Here is a 20,119-nt window from a genome sequence, read left to right as displayed (position 1 = left end):
TTAAAATGAATAATGCCAAAAACGGCCGCTGCGAACGCCACATGTCCTATGTGATAACTTTTGTGGAGTACAATAATTGCGCTTTAAACCACCGACATATGTGAAGGAAGTCTATTTCCAAACGGATGAAGAATACAGTTCTGCGTGTGAAATAGAACCAGAAACGTGGACGATTTTTTTTGACTCGATGGCTGCTCTCAAGTAAAAATCCTAGATAATTTTATATTTAATCTCCCAATTTTAATATAAAATCACTACAAAAAAGGCGCCTTACATGTGATTTAATTTTTCTTTTCAAAATTCTCAATAATATAGTTGATTCGCCGTATCTTTTACAAAATATTGGTTTCCGTTGTCCTCTTCGCTATACTAGATTAAATTCCTTTTTTTATGTACCGACTTGTAAAAACAAATATACCTCGAATTCATTCATAAAACGTACCTGTAGAAATTATGTGGACATTTTTAACTGCACGTTGCATTTATACAGAAAATTTCTTCATGGGGTCGATTATTTGGGATAGTTGCTGAATGTGCATGTTGAGTGGTTTATGCTATGTATATGTGCCGCATGTAATGTATCTGTTTGTGTATGTTTTACATGTGCGTTCATGTGTGTGCGTGGATGGCTCGGAGTGTACATTTGGTATTTTTATTTATTTTAATTTATTACTTCCATGGAAAACGCAAATGGCAACAATTATTCTTTTCTCACTTGAAATTCTTATTTATTTCATTTTTTTGTCACATTTAATGTTTACATCTTTTGCATAATTTATGAAAACTTAATTGGTCTTTTTATGTTAAAAAAAATGTTGCTTTTAATACTTATTAAATATGACTGTATGTTTTCTGAATAAAATAAATAAGGAAATCGTGCGTAAATACGCCCACCTCGTTGTGTAATGCTTGACGCGTTTGCCTACCATCCTAGAGATCCTGGGGTCGATTTCTGGCAGGGTGGACGTAAAATGTTGATCTTACAATTTTTTTTACAACTGCAATATTTCTTTGCTGGATCGGTAACTTACCTCCGAGTAAAATATGATCGAACGAAGGAGCATTTGGTTGACCAATTCAGTGTTTTATGCACCATTTGGTGTGTGTTTACGGGATAAGGGAAGTATCAATAAATTAGTACACTTTTTTAATAATGTAAGTATTTATTTATATAATTTATATTTTAAAGTAATATCGTTCTCACCTTTACTAAATTAAATTTTTAAAAATAAATATGGCTAAGAAACTACAAATCTATTTTTTAAATATTTACAAATTATTTAAAACGGCCTTGTGACGCAGTCGAGTTGATATTTTAAAGTACATAATATTTCACTTTTTTATTAAACATTCAACTCAAATCGTCACATCTGTTCAAAAAAAGTATATTTAATTCACTAGATAAATAAATTAAAATATTTAATGAAATTACATTATATTTTGATTGTTTGCAACCCATGTATGCTCACTGTATTTAAATTAATACAAATTTATATTTGAATTTGTAAATTACTAAGACTTGTTTATGTTATAATTTAAATCATCTCTTTATAAATAATTTATGATTTTCTATTGTAAAGATTAATTTGCAAAAGCTACTTATGCTAATGATCTGCTGTTAACTCATTTTATGTTCATAATACTCCGTCATTTTTTATATCATTTGTATGCTGACATACATATATAAATGTATATTTTTATTTTTATTTATATTTATGTTTTAATATTGTTTTTCATTTTTGTATAACTGAAATTATTATAGGTGTTATATTTTATACTGTAAAAGGCACTTGTGCCAAATAATAAATAAATAATGAATGAGCTGAACTTGGCAATGCTTTGCTATTGGTACATCGTAGTATTAACTTGTATATAGATTTATTGAACACAATCGAAAATTTATGTAATTAAGTGACAGTTCAGTTTTTAAGTTAAGTTAACGTTATAAACATTACTTTCATGTAACCATATTCGGTGTAACTCATTCCCAAACGCTCAGTCATGCCAAACACATATTTAGTCGTTGTTGAACCGCTAGTCGGGTTTTTATGTGAGCTTGACATTTAATTCGAAATCAAAACGACTTATTGTGTCGATGAAAGTGTGTAAAAACTGTAAGTAGGTATCTAGGTACTTGTTTACGTATACTTGTAAAATATATTATTTTTTTATTGATGGATAAAAAAACAATTTTCTAACAAAATATCACTTCCCCATAGCAGTAGGCAGATCTAAGAGAGTACTAAGCCCAATCCACCGTTGTATTTGTGACATAATAAAAGATAAATATAAAAATATCTTTCAGGGCAGTTAAGTACGAGAGAACCCTTTTAATACCCACTAACCACTCTAATTTTTTTGCCTCTGCTTTCACAGTAGTAGCTGCTCAATTATAGAATAATCTACCCACTAATCTTAGAGACGCCCCCTTCTTTATTTACATTTAGGTCGAAATTGTAACGTCAGTATCTAAAAGTTTGAATTATTCCTTTCTTCTTCTTCTTTCCTTCTCACCCCCTATCCTTTCCTCATAGCATAGTGTAGATTTTTTGTTAACGTTTGTTTCAAATCATAAGATTCTGTTTCTCTACAATATGTCCATGTACTTGTAATTTTCTCAAACTGAACGGTTTGGGTAGGTAGGAAGAAATTGCCTTAAGGCAATATGCCCGCCCTTATAAGTATAAATTGTATATGTATGCAAAGTGTTAAATAAGTAAAAAAACGTTAAGGCTGTGGTTTTATGAAAAGTAAAGAAATCATACAATTATGACATTGTTTTTGTTAAAAACGTTTAGTTACAACCATAATGATCTTTAGAAATATATTTAAAAACGAGATTCCATAAAAAGGGGTTCGAAATAAGTTTAACTATTTTAATTTTTATAAACGATTATTGAAGACATTATTTATAAAAAATAGAATTGAAAAATACCGTTAAATTCGGATGATTTTAAAATGCTTATATTACAAAAATAAAAATGTAAGATTTTGGTTTGAAAAAATAAAAAATAATTTATCTTCAAATGATAAGACCAAATTTTACTTACATGCTTTTTTGAAAAAGTTTTGAGTAAATCCAAATGTTTGTAGACAGGCTGGATTTCCCCCCTTGGGAGTTACTTAAACTAAATTTGTTGCAACAAACTCACCCATATAATAAAGGTTTCAGCTCTTTCACAAAAGTCAACAGATGCAAGAGTCGAGAAAATGTGGATGTTTAAACACGAGCAGAAAAGTGAAAGTGGCCCCTTAAACCAGCCAATGATAGGTCATAAGCCCGAAACATTAGAAACATCTTAAAAAATGATAGTTTTTTAAAAATGTTTGTTTCCAAGGCGTGATTTTGAAGGAACGGCGTTTTAAAATGTCGAAAAAACATGTAATTCTTATTTTTTATAAGGTAGTATATTTTTTGTATAAACTTTACCAAAACTTCAACTATTCTACCTCAAAAACATCACTATCTCAATAGATAATAATAAAAACATGATTTAAAAACATTTTTATACATTACATATATGAATAGTATAAAACAAAGCAAATATAGAAAAACAGATTAGATTATTACACTATTTATAAAAAGTTCATAAATATTAAAATATTATTAAATCGATTTTTACACTAAAATTCGTAAAATAAATACTAATTTTACATAAATAATTTCGTACGTATGATTTATATGACTAATTATGTAAAAACTGTATAACAAAAATATCATAAACATTATTATAGCACCTTAATATTTTGATACAAGTAAATCCTTTTAAAGGCAAAATAGACGACATCCATAATTTATAAATAATAAACTCATTTTCAACCAACATAATATTAACGTATAATTAATATTTTAAGCATTAACTTTGTGATCATTTCAATAAATGTTTGTCAATATTTGTAACCACTTTCCGAATTTTCTATGTTAACCGGTTTCATTGTATTAACACTAGAAATGAAGACAAATTTGCCGTGGTCACTAAATTGAAAAAAAAACTAGAGATTATTTTCAAGGAAACCATAAACGCTTTTACAAGAAAATAGCCATTAATATTAAAGTTTTGTTAAAAACAAAATTTAAAACAAAAGCTGTTTAGAAAAAAAAAACAATTATCAAATTATAACATTTATTTGTATATACAGGGTGTTCTTTAAGCCCTGTCACATCCGAAACCACAATGATCAGTAATGGGCAAGAAGATATTTAAGCATATTTAAAAATATATTTAAAACAAAATTTTTTTTTTCAAATAAATTATTTAAAAAAAAACAAATGGTTGCTTACTTCTGCGAGTGAGAAGTGAGGGGAGCGTGGCTCAGTAGCAGATTCCCCCCCCCCCCCTCCTCGTTTCTCCCCTGCAGAAATAAGCAACCATTTGCTTTTTTAATGTTTTATTTTTTTAAATTTTATTCATTCTAAAAAAATATTTTAATGTGCCAATATGTCTTCTTGCTCATACTGATCATCGTGGTTTCGGATGTGATAGGGTTTAATTAACGTCCTGTATAAACGCCCAATGGGCATTTTTAAATATATATTTATAAATTATTATTTTTTTAAATATTTATTTATTAACCCTTACGGATTATTACTTTTATTTTACAAAAATAATATAAGGATACATTTTACAATGATTCACAAAATTAGTGCTACAAATATATAAAAAAAGGTTACAAGCTAGAATCCTTTTATCAGTCAATTGTTTGAGTTAAAAACAAATCAACTTTATAACATACTAATCTTCAGGTATGCTGCAATTAGAGAACCAATATAGCCCTATGCACCACTGCGTGCATTTAGGGAAATTACGACATTGATGAACAAAGTTTTTGACGGTTCTAACTCAAATACGAGTGTGTCGTCAAAAATATTAATTATACACACCAGTTAAAAATACTGAAGATTCGTAAGTTATTTGTTCACAAGTAATTTAAAAATTCGTTGGCTATGTCGTTAAAAAATATTTAAATTTCTTATACATTAAAGTCTATGTTGTATAATAAATATTATTTTGAAAGTCCCGTCCCAGTCAGAACAATCTCCCTCAATACATATGAAAAATCCTTCACTGCCCAATTTTTCTAATTTTAATTGAATATATTTATTTGACAACTGTAATCTGCATTATTTTACGGACTGTTTAACCCATCACATAATGCAGACTGTACACATAAGTTAGAATTTAATGAATATTAAGCAGATAGCGCTAAACTGCCGATATGTACATAAAAATGTAAAAAGTAAAAATGTACAGCTCACATCAATAATTTAATTAGCAACATATCGAGTCTTTTTTCAAATTCAAAAATTTTGTTTCAATAATGGTCTATGTCAAATCTAATATATGTTATATGCAACAACATGGGCATCAGGAAACCAAAATGACATTTTCACACCGGATTGGGAAAGTTAAATTTGCATAACTATGCTGGGATTTAATACAAAATATATTTATCCTTGCCACGCAAAGAATTGATGTGACGTCAATATAGCAATTAACCTTTCGTTTTTCCAAAAGGATGTATTTAGGACAGTAGTGTAAAGGGTGTATTAAGGACAGTAGTCCTAAATACACCCTTTTTTTACGGTGCTGTGTAGTCACTTCACATTAAAAAAATAAGAGATTTAAAAAGGGAAAAATGGAATACTTATAGGGAACTAGCGGACCCAACAGACGTTGTCCTGCCCGAACGTTGGCTTGCCTGCCAGGTTCCATGATTTCCATGATAAAATAACAAAAGGAAGACTGATATTAATCATTAAATTCATTGATATTAATCAAAAAATAAATATTACATTCTTTTTTTTACATTTCATAAACACACGAACCATGAGGCCGACTAATCCTCAAAAAAGCAAAATTTACACCCGCAAGTTAAAGAAATTAAATGAAAATGTTAAATAGGTATCCATCCACCTTCATTTTACCGGACCGAGTGAATCGGCTCGATACACGTAAAACGGGCTCGTATGGGACAGACGCAATCAATCACTTTTTGAGTATTAATATTGTAGATTAAAGTCACCGCTTGTTGAATTGGAAAATAAAAATAACAAAACATTAAACATGACCCAAATCGACAAGAAGACACCTGGTCTTCAAATAGTTTCGGGTGCGCAGAGAGCATTTACAGCTTATACATAAAAAAATATTATAAACAAACTACAGGACGCGTATTCGTAAATGCCCGACGCGTCATCCGTTCGGGATGTTTCGGAATCCACCCGAAGTAATTTCGTAAAAAGCGGACGTGTCAGATGGAGATACTTGATGCGTTGTCCACCCCAGTAATAGCCGAAACAAACGAAATTATTTAATATGAAATTCTTATGGTCTGTTTGAATTTTGATGTTGAGTGGCGCTAACGTCACTAACAGGCGCTATTCAGATGCAATTTTGTGACGTAGTGATATTAAACAGTATTCCGAAACATCCCGAACGGGAAAGGTATTTCCGAATGAAACTGAAGGACCCTGAATCGATATTTTCGACCTACAGGACGATTCCCCTTGGCCTACACATCATATCGTAGGGTAATTACTAAAACTAGGTAGCTTCAAAATCAGCATTTTGGGACAACAACAAACCATCACGCCGTTTCCCCGAAGGGGTAGGCAGAGAAGATAAAACGCCATATCACTCTATCTTTGCATACAGACTTCGCTTCCTCTACATTCATACATCTTCTCAGGCGCGCACGCCGATTATTCTTACTTTTGACATGTCCATCTTCAAGTATTTGATGGACTCGATCGTGCCTTTCGTGTCTTTCTCGGTCGTCCTCGTTTTCTGTATCCATCAACATTCGCATCGTTGACCCTTTCAGCCGTTCTTTTGCTGTCCATTCGCTCTACAAGTCCAAATCAACGCAGCACCCCTTTCTTGATTCTGTTGATAATGCATGTCTCAGCCTTACATGGTTCACGGATCTCGACATTTGTGCACCTATCGTACATCGTTTTAACACACGTTCGCCCGAGGGATCACATTTCGACAGCATTTAGCCTACTTTCATCATCATTTTTCCAATTCCATACTTGGCTCCCATACATTAGAGTTGGCACAAGAACTCCATTGTGAACTGCTACTGCGATAAACATTTGTTTGCCAAAGTAGATTTCAGCGCACCGTTTACCCTGTTCCCGGCACTCACCATTCTTTCAATATCTTTCTCGGTCTTTCCATCCCTAGTAAACATACTTCTCAGATACAGAATACGCATTTTGGGATTATCCAGTAAAATTTTTTTTTTCGATTACCATGAATGCCACAAATAGACAAGTCACGCATTCAAGTCATCTTAATGTGATTTTAATCAATCACGACTTGTCTATTCGTAGCATTGATGAAGGGAGATATAAATATGTGTTTTTAGTGGCTAACTCAAAAATGCTGATTATGAAGTTATCTAGTTGAAGTAGACCCAACGATATGGCCTGGTAGAAACAGTCGGACTGGAATGAATAGGGAAGAAGATGCAACTGTTGCTGCAGATCAATCCCAGGGATTAAACTAGAAGACGATGACGCTATTAGACTTCTAGAACTGCAAGATTTGGTTGATCCAATCACGGAACTCTGATATTCTCGTATACACTCCTGGCTGGTTAGGTTCGGCGCATCCAATGCCCCATGATATTATTCCTGCGAGCAAGAACCGCTTGTCTTCTCTCTGGAGCACCATGGGACCTCCCGAATCACCTGTAAAAAACAGTAAATATTATTAAATTAACAATTACAATAATAGGGGTAGCTAGGAATGGATAAGGGTTGAAGGTTTAGCTTGCCCACCACATTCAGAACGTTGTACCTGTAGCTCAATCACAAATAACTATAGACGTGATTAAAAACACGCTAAGCACTTGAGCGATCACAATGAACATATTAAAATTTGTTGCAACAGAGAGTGAAATTATTTTTGGGAAGGGGTGTACTGTACAAGTAACAGTTTGGACTGTATTCCACAATCCTGTAGCAAGGGGTAGGTGTTGGCCGTGTCTCGCTGCCGTCGTCGCTCTCGGGGTCGTAAATCCCGAAAGTTATGTAGTCTCGAAATTCCTCTCAAGTCCGGTGTCACTGCGTAGGTCGGTGGAAGATACTGGTTCGTAGTCCTGGGGTGAAGCGATGGTCAAGTCCAAGGTGTAGATCCAGTAGTAGAGCGGGAGGTCGGGCGGGGTGACGAAATGAAACGATCAGACTAACTTGATGTCTCGAGGCGAACTCAATGTTTATTCTTTTAAATGTACACATTATATAGGGCGTGTTGCGGGCTCCCGCTACCTGCGTCCGAACCGGCGTTAGGCCAATACGGGAGTGGGGGGGGAAATACCGCTCCCACTATACCCGGCCGGCGCGCCTCCCCCAAAGTGCATATAGGGAGGTGCCGGCGCTCGGCCCGGTCACTTCGCTGGGAGCCGCCGCACGCGCCACATCAATTACAAAATGCCTTTTTTAAGGCAGTCCTTAGTCTTTATACAAATGCATGTTAGGGCAATAACGGGTCAAACGTCTAGATTCAGGCCCTTTTTAGGGCCTGTAACACAAATTCCTGCTCTATAGTACCCCGGTATCGCTAAAGTCAGACCCGAAAGTGGAATATTCATCCTTTATTGTGGGTCCAACATTTAGCCTACAGATACCGGGGGCCCTAACTATATTATTGCATTTCATTCACATATTTAACCGTCCGTTACACTCCCCCCGATGCCACGCTGTTCGGCTGCGGGGGCATCTTCTTCTCTGGACGGTCCTCTAGCAGTAGTGGGATGAGCCGGATCGCTGGTCGGGCATATTCTCCGGCCGCCGTCTGAACTCGTGCGGTCCGCACCTGTCCATCGGCAGCCAGTCGTGTCTCCATGATCCTCCCTCTTGTCCACTGGTTGCGGGGTGATGACGGGTCGGCGATCACTACAAGATCGCCGACTTTCAATGGCTCCGATCTATCGAGCCACTTTTTCCTCTGTGCTAGTGTAGGCAGAAACTCGCCCAGCCAGCGTCGCCAAAATTTGTCGGCTAGTTGCTGGGCTATCCGCCACTGCTTTCTCAGGCAGATATTCTCCGTTTCTTTGGGGTAGAAGGCGAGATGTGTGCGTGCCCCGGCCGAACCAATTAGGAAGTGGTTCGGAGTCAATGGGGTTTCATCTGCGGGGTCCACCGCCACATGGCTAAGGAGACGGCTGTTTACCGAGAATTCGGCCTCGGCAAACGCCGTCAACAGGGTCTCCTCTCGTGGAGATTGTTCTTTGAGGATAGCGACTAGGGAGGTTTTAACTGATCTCACTAGTCGCTCCCACGCGCCACCCATATGCGGTGAGGATGGCGGTATATACTTCCATTCTACGCCTTTATTTGCAAGTTCTATTTGGAATGCGGCGTCATTATGGAGATCGGCAATTGATTCTCGCATTTCTCTGTCGGCGCCGTGAAAATTTGTTCCGTTATCGGAATGTATCACCCTCGGTTGGCCTCTTCTAGCGGTCATCCGTCTGATGGCTTGGATGGCCGCGTCACTTGTCAGGGATGATGCTAACTCGAGGTGTATGGCTCTGGTCGTCATACAGGTGAATAAGACACCGTATCGCTTCTCCCGGCGTCGCCCTATCGTAACATATAGGGGGCCAAAGTAGTCCAACCCACAGTGGGTGAATGGTCGTTGGTAGCTGGCCACTCGCGCCTCCGGTATCTGGCCCATTTGCGGTGTGCCGGCTCGTCCTCGCCGAACTCGGCAGATGGCGCATCTGTGACTTATATTTCTCAGCGTCCCTCGTAACTTGAGCACGTAGAAGTTACGTCTCACGTCACATAACACTCTCTCCGTGCCCGGATGCCCGGCTCGTCTGTGGTACTCCTCCAGGAGCAGGCGGGTATATCTATGGGCGCCATCCAATATTATAGGCGCCCTCAGTCCTTCTGATGTATCTGTGTTCCTCAAGCGTGTTCCCATTCGCACGGCACCCTTGTCGTCTATGTGCGGCGTCAGCCCGTATAGGCGGCTCCGCGTAGGGAGTCGCTCCCCCCGTCTCAGGGTAGGTATATCGCCGCCGAAAGCGTCCGCTTGCGACTGACGGACCCAATGGAGCTCAGCATTTTCTAGCTCCCCGGCCGTCAGTTCACCAACTTCGCGGGCGCCGTCTCTTCGGCGGCTTTTTCTCACGAAGCGCAGTACCCACGCCGTTGTCCTTATCAAGCAATTCCACGACGAGAATCGCTGTGGCGCGGGTAGCGCCTCGCTGGTGGTTATCGCCAGTACCACTCGCTCTGCTTTCTTCTCCAGCATCGCATCGTCCGGAGTGGGCGTCATCTTCTTTTCTCGAGGCCATGATTCTTCTCCTTGCCGGAGGTAGTCTGGCCCCTGGAACCATACTCCTTCGAGGGACAGGTCAAGCGGGCGGCCATCTCTCGTACCGATGTCGGCGGGGTTGAGTTTTGTCGGCACCCACTTCCAGTCCGCGGCGTCGGTGAGTTCGTCTATCTCACCTAGCCGATTGGCCACGAACGTTGAGTAAGCGCGCGGCTCCGACCGGATCCAGCACAGGACCGTTGTGGAGTCAGTCCAGTACACCACCTTTTCTATGGCGCATTGGGTTTCTCTCCTGATGGTGGCCGCCAGTCTGGCCGCCATGAGTGCGCCCTGTAGCTCAAGGCGCGGTATTGACATCACCTTTAACGGCGTCACTTTGCATTTACTGCTGATAAAGGTGGTCTTCTTGCCCTCGGTCGTGTTCTCTACGTAGTAAGCTACTGCGCAGATTGCCATTTCCGAGGCGTCGCTGAATAGATGTAGTTCTCGGCGGTTCCACCGACTTACTATGGCGCATCTGGGGATGGCGCAATTTAAATTTTCTAACTGTGCGATCCAATTTTGCCATCTAGTCTTATGATCTTCTCTTATCGTTTCGTCCCATCCGGTTTGAGCCCTCCATACATCCTGTAGGAGCATCTGAGAGCGGATGACGAGACATCCCAGGAATCCGACCGGGTCAAAAACTCGCATCACTGCACTCAACAGCTCCCTTTTAGTGGGCCAACTGTCGCTACCCTGGCCGAGTGGGTCGTCGAATTGATAAATAAACTCATCTGTGGCAGGTCTCCAAGTCACTCCCAGGACTCGTCCTGTGAATTCATTTGTAGCGCCGGCCGTCTCGTGCGCTTCCGTTAGGTATATCGGCGTGGCCGGCGCGGCGCGCGCTTCAGGCGGCACCGAACTGAGCACTTCACTCTTGTTGCTAGCCCAGTTCGTCAGTGTAAACCCGCCTCGGCGTAGGACTTCGGATACCTCCCGGACCATTTTCTCAGCAGCGCCGGCATCGTCCATGGCGTCCAAATAATCATCCATATAAAATTTGGATTTGCATGCCGCCGCTGCCTCCGGGAACTCGTTCTGACTCTGTTCGGCCACTGTATTTCGCACATACTGCGCAGAACTTGGTGAGCACGCGGCTCCAAAAGTCATTGACGTCATCTTGTAGGTTTTCGGCATCGACTCCGGATTATCTCGCCAGAGATAAAGTTGAGCGAGTTGATCTTGTTTTGTGATTTTTATTTGTAAAAACATTTCACTTATGTCCGCCGCAAGCGCTATATGTCCCTCCCGGAATCGAAACATATTTCCCAATAGCGATGATAATAGGTCCGGTCCGGCCATTAACTTGTCGTTGAGAGAGACGCCTCTATACTTGCTTGCGGCGTCGAAGACTACCCGTATTTTGGCGGGTTTCTTCGGATTAATGACCGCAAAATGTGGCAGGTACCACCTCTTTGGTACGTTATTTAATTCACTTTCACATACCTCGGATGCATATCCCTTTTGTAAGTATCCGTTCATTTTCTCATGATATGCGGCGGCAAGCTCTCTGTTATTTCTTAATTTTCTTTCCACTCCTTCCAGGCGGCTGAGAGCGTGTTGCCTATTGTTGGGCAACCACGTATCTCCGTCTTTCCACAAGAGTCCAGTCTCCCAATGTCCATCCTGAAGAGGTTTTGTCGTGGCTTGCATGATCGCGTATGCGCGCGTTATCTGTCTGTCAACGCGCGTGGCACTCGTTACTCCCAACGAGTCGATTGTGAAGTTATTTTTTACAAGACTTGCTAAATTAACGCAGCACTTGGTTTGCTGCGCACTATCACTGTCAGTCGGGCTTGTGGGTAGCTCCGACACGATACGCTCGTTCTGTCCGCGGCACTCGTGATTTACTTCGGTGGTTACAAACGGCCTTACTGGCCCGTTACACTCGCGATTCACTTCCGCGATTGTAAGCGGCATTACTAGCGAGCTATACTCGCTATTCACTTCGGCGGTTGTGAGTGGCATTACTAGCCCATTACGCGCGCGATTCACTGCCGCGGTTATGGGCGGCATTACAAGCCCGCTACACTCGCGATTCACTACCGTAGAGCACTTTGATTTACTCATAGTCGCGAGCGTAATGTTGTTTTGCGCCAGTGCGCTGCCGTTGACTCTACCGTGAGTCACCCAGCCTAACAAGGTTCTTGAACGGATTTCATCACCGTTCGTTATCACTTCCCGCGACACTATTACGCCAGCGTTGTCTTGCCCGATGATCATTTGTGGCTTGACAATTCTCGAACCGTTCGCGGTTCCACTGCGTGCACACGGCGCTTGTGGAAGGTTCAATTCTCGCACTGTGTTCGCTCCGATGCGATATGAAATGTCACTATTTCCTTTTATGTTCACTTGCACTCGGCGCGTGTCTATCGTTGCACTATTTCCACCGATTCCGCGGATCGAGATCACATCACTGCGTCCGCGGGCTCCCACTTTGTTCGCGACTTCATTGTCTATCAACGTGATAGTGGAACCTTCGTCCAGCATTGCGTTCACTGTTACGCGTCCCCGTGGTCCGCTTATTTCCACTTCGATCACTTTTAATAGAACTTTCGAGTCACTATTCGGTCCGCTCATTACCCCGACGAACTGATTCCCGTCGGGCACTATTGCGGTTTCACTAACGCTGTCGGCGCTGTTCACTCGCGGCTCGCTGTGTAATAACTTGTGATGGTTCGCTGTACACGTACCCACGTTGCACTTAGCAGTGCTTCGGCACTGGTTTGCTCGGTGTCCGTCACTAAGGCACCGATAACACAATTTTCTATTTCGCACAAAGTCTCGTCGCATCAATAACGACATCTTCGCAAACTCGTTACATGCACTTAACTTATGACCGCTACGGCCGCACTTCGCGCACTTTGAGTCTGTTGTTGGCCGTGATTCCGTCGCCGCGAACACTGTTTCCTTTCCACGCGCCGGTAACTTCGTCTTTTCAAAGGCGCAGGCGTCCTTGGCGTTGTCCGCGAAAACCATGATCCAGTCCACAAAGTCGCGAAGTGTTGCCTTCTTGTTAGCTCCTTTGCGCGACATCACCCAGAGTTGGCGCGTGAAAAACGGGAGTCGAAGCACCATCTCGTTCAGCAGTTCGTCCGAATGCAGGTGTTCTTTGCGCCTCTTTTCCAGCGTGAGGCACATGTTCCGTACGGCAATCGCGAACTCCACTAAATCGTCCATGGTGCTTTCTGCCGTCAGTCGCGGTGATTTTCGCAGCTTGTCCAACTGCGTGCTCATGATGACGTCCGGGCGGTCGTAGTGCGTCTCGAGGGTGCTCATGATCTTGTGAACATCCTTTGATTCCACTAGTAGTCCCTCCACTAGCGCCCGGGCGGGCCCTTTGAGTGCCTTCTTCAGCCTGAGAAGGTTTTCCGGGTCCGTCAGTTGGCACAGCTCTGAAGACTCCCAGAATTGGTCGCAGAATGCCGGCCAATGCACGGGGCTGCCGCTGAAGTCCTGTAGCTCCCTGGCGTTCCCCTGTCGAGCGAGCATGGCGCCGATGCGTGTTTCCTCTTCCTGGGTTTGTCCTCGATTCCCTCCTTGCTTTGCCAGCAAGGCCTCGAGTGCCAGCGTGAAACGGTCGGCTGGTTCGGCGTTGGTGTGCTCCTCGACCCATCTCTCTGTGTTGCGGCGCGCCGTTTCCTTCGGCCTCGCCTCTTGATTGTCCTCCTCAGAGAAAGGCTCGTTCCTCTTGGGGTAGACAGGATCAATGACTAGCGCGTCCCGGTCCTGGGGCGCGCTCGATGTAGCTTCCTTCTCCGCCTGGGCCAGAGCGGTCCGCGCTCCGAGTTGCGCGGTGTCTGGCTGAGCGGCTGGCTTGCTTGTAGTTCCCAAAAGCGACATCAATTGCTTGATTTGCTTCTCGTAGTGTCTTCTCTCCCGACGCCTCTCAGATCTCTCGTTCTGCAGCGTCTCGTCAGTCGCAGTCGGCGAGGGGGTTGCTTCTTCCTGAAGAGTGATGTCACCTTCCGAATCGGAATCTCCATCCGATACGGGCTTGGTGGGCTGCTCCTCGGCGTTCTTTCCAGAGCGTAGTGAGGCGGGCATCGTAGATTCGTCTCGGCTGAAGACTCAAAGTAGATGGCAGCTGAAGATCACAATCCGGCTCGAAGGACCAGAAACTGTACTGTACAAGTAACAGTTTGGACTGTATTCCACAATCCTGTAGCAAGGGGTAGGTGTTGGCCGTGTCTCGCTGCCGTCGTCGCTCTCGGGGTCGTAAATCCCGAAAGTTATGTAGTCTCGAAATTCCTCTCAAGTCCGGTGTCACTGCGTAGGTCGGTGGAAGATACTGGTTCGTAGTCCTGGGGTGAAGCGATGGTCAAGTCCAAGGTGTAGATCCAGTAGTAGAGCGGGAGGTCGGGCGGGGTGACGAAATGAAACGATCAGACTAACTTGATGTCTCGAGGCGAACTCAATGTTTATTCTTTTAAATGTACACATTATATAGGGCACATATTTAACCGTCCGTTACAAGGGGAATATGGGAATTTAGGCATTTACAGGGCTTATGACCTGTCATTGGCTGGTTTAAGTGGCCACCTTACACACTGTGTAACATTCACCATTCTGCCTTTGTTTGAACATCTACATTTCCTCAACTCTCCCATCTGTTGACTTTTGGGAAATCCAGCCAGTCTGTAAGCATTTGGACATACTCAAAACATAATGAACATGCTTAAGCTATCGCAGTCATATGTCAACGCGTGTGTAATCTCTAAGTCAACCCTCGTGTCAGTTTGTTTTTTGTTTTCCTCATAAATAAATACAGTTCACTGGCGAAAAATTGGCGTTTACTATAAAAAATAAAACAATATATTGCATTTGCAAAATAGTAAGGAGTATCTAAATCAAAACAGTGAAAATTTAATCACAATTACTATGGCGACTGCTTTTCTTGACATTTGGCTTGCCAACCGCAGGCTAAATGCAATAAATAGCACGAATAATGATCGTGAAAAAATTCCGTCGTGAAACGTAATTTTTTTGATATCGCGTTCACGAATGTTTCATTGTGCTCGCGAATACGATAAACGACCATGGTGAGAAACTGTTATCACGTCGCTTATTAGTACGTCGATAGCTATTTGTGATTGAGCTACAAAGTGAGTTTAAGTGGCCACTTTACACAGTGTGTAACATTCACCATTTTGTCTATGTTTCAGCATCCACATTTCCTCAACTGTTCCACTGTTGACTTTTGTGAGGTATAAGAGCTGAAATCTTTATTACTTTGACACTTAAACCAGCCAGCGACAGGTCATAAGCCCTGTAAATGCCAAAACTTCCATGTGCCCTTCTCATACCCTCTGTTGCAATAAAATTTAATCTGATAACTCCCTAGAAAGAAAATCCCGCCTGTCTGCAAACATTTGGACTTACTCAAAACATTATTAAATTAACTAACTGGTAAAAGAAGAAGTATAAAAATTGGAAAATTGTTTTCAGGCGTTGCCTAGTAGGTGATTTGGTTCAGCCGGATGTATCTCACCCACATGATAAAGGTTTCAGCTCTTTTACTACACAAAAGTCAGTAGGTGAGATTCATCTAATTAAATTATTTCACCTACATACTAGGCAACGCCTGAAAATATTATTTTTACCATTTCTATACTTCTTCGTGGACCAGGCGGATTTATCAACAATATTTTGACTTCGTCTAAATTTTTGTAGACGAGGACTGGATTCAACTTCCTGGGGAGCTGTTTATATTAACATATTACAACAGAGATGAAGAACATTTAAGAGAAATTTCACAAACACCAACAGATGAAAGAATTGAAGGAATATAGATATCAAATATAGACAGAATAGTAAATGTTTAAACAGTGTGTAAAGTGGCCACTTAAATTAGCCAATGACAGGTCATAAGCTCTGTAAATGCCTTGACTTCTATATTACATTATCTAAAATGTTCTTCATCTCTGTTGCAATATGTTTATATTAACAGCTCCTCAGGGAGTTAAATCTAGTCGTTGTCGTCAAAAATTTGGACAAACTCAAAATATTGTTGAACACTGTTAGTTGCGAGTTATGTGGGTATGCATTGTTAAAATATTGTCCCAACTTCAACATCCTTTTTACCCAGAACCACTGTTCACTTCCCACCTTAGTATCCTTTGATCATCCGCCGCAATTAGACCTCGTGTAGCGAATCGCGCGTTTACTTTGTTGAATGTGTGCGGCACCATAGACTTGGTTTCCACCAACCACCAGTGTTCAGCTCCAGATCGGGGGCCTGTTCCAGTGTTGGTGCCGCTCGCAATTAACCAGTTGGACCACCGCAATTCCATCAAGAACAAACCAGGTTAGTGGCATCCATTCCTAATCCATCTCATTCGTTGGGGTAGTGACCGATTGACACTGCATACCACATATCGAGGATATTAATTTATTTCATTAAAATTAAAATACAGTCCACTCCGCTAAATAATATCGTAGAAACCCTAGAGCTTCTACGATGTTGTTGCACCCCTTGCAATTTATCGCCCCGCATCCGCGTGGGAGTTTGTTTTTCTACCAGCTGTTATGTTTATAAAAGGCATTTGTTCCGTGTACACTAATAAAAATAAATAGTAAAGTTATACCTTCACAACTGTCGAAGCCTCCCTTCCTCCAGCCCGCGCAGATGAAGATGTGAGGAATGTGCTCTATGTAGCCCGCGGAGCGGTACATCTGCTCGCAGGCCTGGTTCTCCAGGACCGGGACACTCACCTCCTGCAGCACGCTGGGCAGGGGACCATCTGGAATACCGAACGAGAGTTGATCACGGTGGAAATGGCTGACAGACTCCAAGAGTGACTTCGGCAGAACGTCTCTATTTTTGTACTTGACCGGACTTTGACTGTCTAACTTAGGTAAAGCTATGATTTCCTAGGACAGCGGTACCGTCACGTAGCGGCCGTCACGGGGTGGCAAATGACGTTATTAAAACGTTGACTGTAAATCAATGGCGCTGGTTTCTTTGAGAGCGTTGAATGTGAGTGTAACATCAAAGCAACTGTGCCGCCATTTGCAGAACGGCTGTCACAGCGGTACGAACTATATTCGAACGGTTTTTTTGCGAAGCTGTGAACTTTTGAGTTGTCAAAATGAATGCGAACGTGGTGTGGAATGTTAAAAATGATGAAATCTTAATTGATTTTGTTAAAAATCATGAAGCTTTGTATAACTTGAAGAGCAAACTTTCATAGACCCTAGGCTGGCCTAGGGTTTATGAAATATTCTAGTGTAAAAACACTATTTTAAATAATATTTCATATCAACGCAATTGTGAAACTACAGAGAAAGTGGTATTTACAAAATTATAAATAAATGTATCACAAAGTAAAAAATATTTTTGATATTAAAAAAAAATATGTTACATACTTTCTGTTACGCATTGTGCTTACGTTTGAACATCCAAATTTGTTTATTTCTTTCAACAAATAATTTTCATATAGTAATCCTTTCAAAGATGTATACTTTTATTTTGGTCAAATCCATGCAGGGCGAAAATTTTTTTTTGACTTCAATGGTTAGGACAGGTTTGCCAAGTGCCAGAGAAAAAAAAACACAGGTTTGATTCTGTTCCAGTACCTTCATATAGTCTTCCCCATCCAGTGACATAGGCAGTTTTTCCGACAAATCCTTCATCGTTGGCTGGCACACAAACCGGGAGGATGTTTGGCTGGAATGTCACTGGTTCGTAAAATCTGGAAAGTCGAAAAATTTAAACAAAAATTATAAAACCACTGGAAGAATTAAAATAAATAAAGTCATACAAAGCAAAAACAGTTTTATCGCACACTCCATACACTGAAACAACTTTCTTCCAACCACAACCAAAAAAATCTGTCCCAATCTATTATATAGTTTTCTCTGTGCCATACTAATATTTGCTATCTTGATGCCAATACGGAACTTATAGATGGTCTGGAGCGTTAGCAGAATCAATGCATCCGCTTTATTTTCAATTTCAAAAAATATGACCATGTATCACCTTTCCTTTTCGCTTCGAATTCAAGTGGCTTCGTTTTTATCAGCGCAGAAACTTTCAATCTCTCTCACTTCTCTATAATATTCTTCCCAACCCTCGAGCTCCAAAATATCTTGCTGAGAATTTCATTGACCTTTCTGATCATGGTCTTTCTAAGAAGAGAACACTTTCTATCCGTTGACATAGTGCTTTTTTTTTACCTATTACTTCTTAGTAAAAAAGTCTAGGCATCTACAAAACTTATGACCTGTCTGTCATTGGCTGCTTCAAGTGGCCACTTTACACACTGTGTAACATTCACAGTTTTTCCCATATTTGAACATCTATATTCCTCCAATTCTTTCATCTGTTTTTGTTGATGTTTGTAAAGCTTTTTAACTTAAAATTTGAACAAATTCAAAATATTGTTGATAAATCTACAATATAAAGGTTTAAGCTCTTTAACTTCGCATACATCAATAGATTAAAAAAATAAAAGAATATAGATGCTCAAATATGGGCAAAGTGGTGAGTGTTACACAGTGTGTAAATTGGGCACTTAAACCAGCCAACGACAGGTCATAAGCCCTGTAGATGCCTAGACTTCTATATTACCTTCTCTAAAATGTTGTTCATCTCTGTTGTAATATGTTAATGTTAACAGCTCCCCAGGGAGTTGAATCCAGTCCTTGTCTACAAAAATTTGAACCAACTCAAAATATTATTCCTTGTCCGTTCAAGGTGCTCGTCTTTGGAATGAGCTGCCTCTTTATACAAAAAATGCACCTTCTCTAGCCACTTTCAAGAAATGCCTGAAACATTACTTTATATCCTCAGAATCCTGAACCCTGTATTTTACTGTTTTTTTGGAAATATTATGTATTTTTATCCCTTTTCTTTATTTGGCTCCTCTTACTCTCTTCTTCCAAACTCATTACCTGATTCCACATTCTTCATCATTTAATATGAATAACATAATGTTCCTTTTTTAATGTTAATATGTGCAAGCCTTATCTCCCTATTCAAAATCAATTATTATTTTTAATAAATTAGGGTTTTTTTATGTATGCATTTTTTGACATACATTTTTGTTTTTTAGTACAAATTTTTAACCAACTTTTATTTTGACAAGTCTGTTTTTTGGTTGGCTGGAAAAAAGTTAAAGTATTTATTTTTTGTATTTGAAATTTTAAATAAATAAGTAAACAGTACCCCATTTTCCCATAACAGTAGGCAGAGAGGATGGACCACCATACACGTATATCCCGACAACATTCCTAGCTTCTTTCTTATTCATACATACTCGTCTGTTTTGTTTAGTTTTAACACTACCAAACTTGAGATTTTGGATTATCAGATCATGCTTGGTCGTTCTCGTTCTATGTTACCATTCATTTTCACCATATTTATCTATTTTACCATTCCTTCGTCATCTATTCGTTTTATATGACAGAACAATCTCAGTATCCCTTTCATAATTTTATCAATTATACCTGTCTCAGATTTACACTGTTGCCTGATTTTATAATTCGTAATATATTGATTTCCTAGACATTTGCATGATATTACATTTTGTTTGAATTCATTTTGCTTTGATCGGGACTAAAACTTCATCGCACACATCCAATCTAGCCCAGACTGTATGCGTAGTGCGCCGTTCATTTTATTGACCGCATCTTTTCTCCTTTTAAAGTATTTTTCTACTCTTTCATATCTCGAAAACATCCCAAATAACGTCTTATTGGCATTGTATCTTCCCTGATCACCAAAACAGATTGTTTCTGGAAGATTTTTACTAACCTAAGCAACGCAAGATCATATT

General features: G+C 40.6%; 1 protein-coding gene across 1 annotated transcript; it reads right to left on the bottom strand.

The window, feature by feature from the left end:
- Positions 1-1,176: 1,176 nt before the first annotated feature.
- On the bottom strand, positions 1,177-20,114 carry LOC148271711 (serine proteinase stubble-like; the record flags this gene model as incomplete). The annotated part of the gene is made up of 4 exons (XM_088241030.1): positions 1,177-7,699; positions 16,928-17,083; positions 17,919-18,034; positions 20,098-20,114. Coding segments are annotated over 4 exons (450 nt in total), but the record flags the coding sequence as incomplete, so codon positions are not given.
- Between the last annotated feature and the right edge of the window lie 5 nt (positions 20,115-20,119).

The sequence above is a fragment of the Micrasema longulum genome, unplaced genomic scaffold, assembly GCF_059751315.1.
Source record: "Micrasema longulum isolate JH-2025_06_02 unplaced genomic scaffold, ASM5975131v1 h1tg002709l, whole genome shotgun sequence".
NCBI classification, from domain to species: Eukaryota; Metazoa; Arthropoda; class Insecta; order Trichoptera; family Brachycentridae; genus Micrasema; species Micrasema longulum.
This window is presented reverse-complemented; position numbering and strand designations above follow the sequence as displayed.